The sequence below is a fragment of the Solanum pennellii genome, chromosome 7 (assembly GCF_001406875.1).
Source record: "Solanum pennellii chromosome 7, SPENNV200".
Classification (NCBI taxonomy): Eukaryota; Viridiplantae; Streptophyta; class Magnoliopsida; order Solanales; family Solanaceae; genus Solanum; species Solanum pennellii.
Genome location: NC_028643.1, coordinates 78,177,499 through 78,182,033, shown reverse-complemented (window position 1 = coordinate 78,182,033; position 4,535 = coordinate 78,177,499). Strand labels below are relative to the sequence as shown.

The 4,535-nt window shown below is 27.8% G+C and overlaps 1 protein-coding gene across 1 annotated transcript; it reads right to left on the bottom strand.

Annotated features, from left to right (window-relative positions):
* Nucleotides 1-2,896: 2,896 nt before the first annotated feature.
* LOC107024427 (putative lipid-transfer protein DIR1) lies at nt 2,897-3,211 on the bottom strand. Its single transcript, XM_015225410.2, has one exon. The coding sequence runs from the start codon at nt 3,209-3,211 to the stop codon at nt 2,897-2,899; it is 315 nt and encodes a 104-aa protein (XP_015080896.1).
* Nucleotides 3,212-4,535: the final 1,324 nt, after the last annotated feature.

Sequence of the window (4,535 nt, the reverse complement as noted above, 5' to 3'; positions counted from 1 at the left end):
TAGTTTAAATTTTTTTTCTTTAAACAAAGGAATGAAAGAAAAAAACAAACTAAGAATAAGAAACTCAAATAATTATAATAAAAGAAGTCAAAAAATAATTTATGTATTAAAAAAATTAAAATATACCTTGAACTTTGATAGAAGAATCATATATACCCCTAAATAATTTTTAAAAAAAATTAAAAGTAATAACTATAAATTTTAAACTAATTTTTTTAACTTCCGTTAAATGAAGGATACATGTGAGCCATTTTGTAACGGCAGGGGTATATGTGAGTTGTTTGTATAACGGTAAGGACATATATGAGCCACTTTCATAACGAGGAGTATATCAGCTCCAAATGACAAAGTTGAGGATTATATCAGACCCTTTCCCTTTTTTTTAAATTGAGTCCAAAGACTTGATCAAGATATATATATTATCACTAGCAAAGTAACAAATGTATTGTTGGATACAAAATAAGAATCAAATACAGATTGACAATTGCATAACACGTATAACTTATATCTTGTTGTTTTAGATATTTCATTTCTTATTATAAAAATCCTAAGAGAGCAATCAGAGAAAATTAAATTTTTATTTTTGTTTTTAATCAAATATTTGATATTTATTTTAAAATTTTTAATTAATTTAAATTTGCATTGCTAATACTTTTGAATGTATGCTTTCTAAAAAAAATTTGTTCAGAACTGAGGCTCAACGAAACTAAATTAAATAGGAGTCTATTAAAAGTCTACAAAAATTAAATATATGAAAGTTAAGTCTAAGAAAATTTTTATTATTATGAGATCTCATTAACTAATTAAAAGTCTACTTTATTGTTTCTTTATGAAAATTATGAAACGAAATTCTTAAAGTGAAGTTGTCACTTTTTCGGTCAATCTCGCTAAACAAAAGAATCAATACTACTTCTTTTGTCCCTTTTAGCATGTTACACTTTAAATATAATAAATTTATTATAAATTTAATAAATTATAATATTAGGAGCTAAGTGATAAATTATTTTTTATTATTTTAATCTGAACAAATAAAAATAAACATTTATTTTTAATATAAAAACAAATAAAAATGAACGAAAAAAGAATTATTGGTAAGAAAATAAAAAAGATATATATATATATATATATATATATACACACAAAAGAGTTCAAGAATTGTGCATTAAATCCATTCCCCAATTTTGATCTTTCCAAATCCAAACCTAAAAAAAAGGCCCAAAAAATTTGAACATCAAGTTGCCGTTAGAATATATCACTAATATAATCGCATCGAATTGTAGCGGGATTAATAATAAATTTCAGGATCAAGCTCGAGCATTAAAAAAATCTCGATAGAACACGTTATTTTCTTAGATAAATTTTATATGACACAAATTTAAATTAGTCGGAACTCAAAACGGATACCAAATATCGAACGGAAACGAAAGAAAAGGTCATATCAACAATACGCGTTTGTGTGGCCTTAAGAATTGTTCAAAAAGAAAAGGACGTTGTAGTTGTTTGCACGATGATGTAATTTATTACACATTCAATTTGAGCCTTTTGCAACTTTTTTGTTATCTTGTCAATTACTTCCTAGTATTATTGTATCTCTTGTTTTTTTTTTCTATTTGTCAAATCATATTCACTATAATTTAATTACTACTATGTAATAAATACTACCATATAATACCAATGAAGACTTGACTTCTTGATTTTGAAATGTTCGTTCTGAAGTCAAGTTTTAAATGAACGTTTAATATAGTAGACTAAATTTTCGCTTTCTTGGACGGCTATTTAGTCTATGATGTAAGAATTTTATTTGCTTAAATTGAAAGTTCTATGAGAAAACGTTAGACGATATTCTGAATTTTTTTAAAATGTTAGACGATAATGTAATGTTTTGTCGATCTCGAGGGTTATATACTGGAACAATTTTTTAAAATAAGAATAAAATCTAAAGGGGGTATGAAAGGAATATTTGCATAAATCAGCCAATAATATATGTTCTAATAGTTTTATCAATTTTCAAAGTGGGTTTTCAACTTCTCATAAAGCCCATTGGGCACATGATGAGTTGGGCTTCCATTTGAATGACGATTCAATGTCAACAAACAAGGCTCTATTTCTTTGAGGTCCGAGTTTGCTCATATTATCGATCTTCAGCTTGAATAAAAGAGGATACACACGGTAATCGTCTAATCAGTTCATATAAAATTAGTCAATTTACGATGAAGCATCACCTATACAACGTACTTTTTCATGATGTTTCCTCACTATACAACATACTTTGTAATATTAGATCGAAATTGATAAAGAAATTAAAAATTTAACTCAACTCAACCCCAAAAACGAGCTCTTAAGATAATGATTGTCCAGACTATATAAAGAGACTATATCATTCCTAAATAGCAGATGTAGAAACTCAAGACAAGCTTAACTGACAATGAGAATTATATAGTTGTCGGAGCCAAGATTTTAAGAGTTTGGGGGATCTAAATCAATTTATTTAAGGTTCATAAGTTAATATACATTTTAAAAAAATAATTTTCTAATTCAACATAAGGTCTATACGAAAAAGCTAGTGAATTCGTCCGAACCCATAAATCCCCAACATTCCAACTTACTAGGGATCGAGGCACAATTTATTATAGTTGGTGCGTGTAAGAAAAAAATACATTAACGAATAAGTGAACCCCAACAACTCAAAGAAAGTTTATTTAAATTCTCAAATAACAGAAATTACAAACACACATAAAAAGAAAATGTCAAACTTCACAAAGTGAAGCGAAACAATTCAAAACAAACTCAGGTAAAAATACATTGCTCTTTTTTATTAATTAGTCCCAATACTTCTCTAACATACGCACTTAAATCCCACAAGTGGAAACAGGAGAGAATAGAGTGTACGCAGATGTTAACATCCATGAGGAACGTTAATTTTACATTGCTTAGGCAGATTCATTGCAGCTTCAGGACTGATTCCAAATTTCCCCAACTCAGATTTCTGGTTGCACATACACTGTAAATCAGCCTTGCGTACCACTGCGCAACAATCCGGTGTCGGTTTCGGAGGTTTCTTCCCCATTACTGCAGGTAAACATAGCATAAGGTCATTGATTGTGACCTTGCAAATAACTGCTGGTGTTTCTGCAGCATTTATTGTTGCAATTTGTACTGTGATAATCAGTGCAAAAAGCAAAAAAATCATTGTACTATATGATTTAGCCATTTTGATGATGAATTGGTGAAGTGAGAAGGAATTGTTTGTTGTTATATAAGCAAAAAGGGATGGAAAGTGACAAGATTTGGATTTTGATTATTTAAACTGTAACACTTGTGAACTTAGCATGTGAGTTTTAGGTTCACGGACTTTTGATCTTTTACTACAAAAACAAATCGTTGGTTATTTAATAATGCAATGTATGTACTACGTAGCATTAAAGTTAAGTGTGAGAATAGATTGAATAGTTCATTTAATCTAAGTCATTCACGTGTTCTGTCATAAGGGCATATTTAGCCTAAATGTACAACTAGGAGTATATCTAAATTATTTCATATAGTATAGAGGTATATTTGACCCTTTGCCATATATATTTTTCTTCATATTTTTAGAAGGGAGAAGGGTCTGATATACCCCTTAACTTTCTCATTTAGAGCTGATATACCCTTGTTATGAAAGTGGTTCATATATACCCCTATTTGTAAACAAATGGCTCACATATACCCTTTTCCTCTAACGGAAATGAAAAAAAATAATTTTAATCTAATTTTTTATTATTCTTTTCTAAAAAATATAATCTTATATGAGTAAATTTAATCATCGTCAAACATATTTTTTTGACTTTTTTTTCTGTTTCAATGACTAATTTATAATTATTATTTTGATAATCAAATTTATTTATGTTTCACTAATATTCTTGTAAAATTATTGAAGATGACCAAATTTTTTCTTCGAATACGAAATTAAATTACAATACACAGTAAAAAAAATAGTTTAATTTTTTTTTCTTTAAACTAAGGAATGAAAGAAAAAAACAAAATAAGAATAAGAAACTCAAATAATTATAATAAAAGAAGCCAAAAAATAATTTATGTATGAAAAAAATTAAAATATACCTTGAACTTTGATAAAAGAATCATATATATCCCTAAATAATTTTTTTAAAAAAATTAGAAGTAATAAATATAAATTTAAAATTAATTTTTTAACTTCCGTTAAATGAAGGATATATGTGAGTCATTTTATAACGGCAGGGGTATATGTGAGCCGTTTGTATAACGGTAAGGGCATATATGAGCCACTTTTATATGCAATCTAAGTGCATTATGATCACTCGTCAACTCCTTGACGAGAAGACCACCCAAGGAAGCAGCACCTACACAGTGATGTATCAGAAAACAAATTAAAATACGGTGTTAACATCTACTAATTCAGCAGCAGTATTTGTAAACTGCAATACTAAAAATTATTCTGAAAAACATAAACTCCTGGTAATAGGATATTTGAGAAACTGTAATGTACAGTATCATCTGGAAGCATAAAACAGTGATCA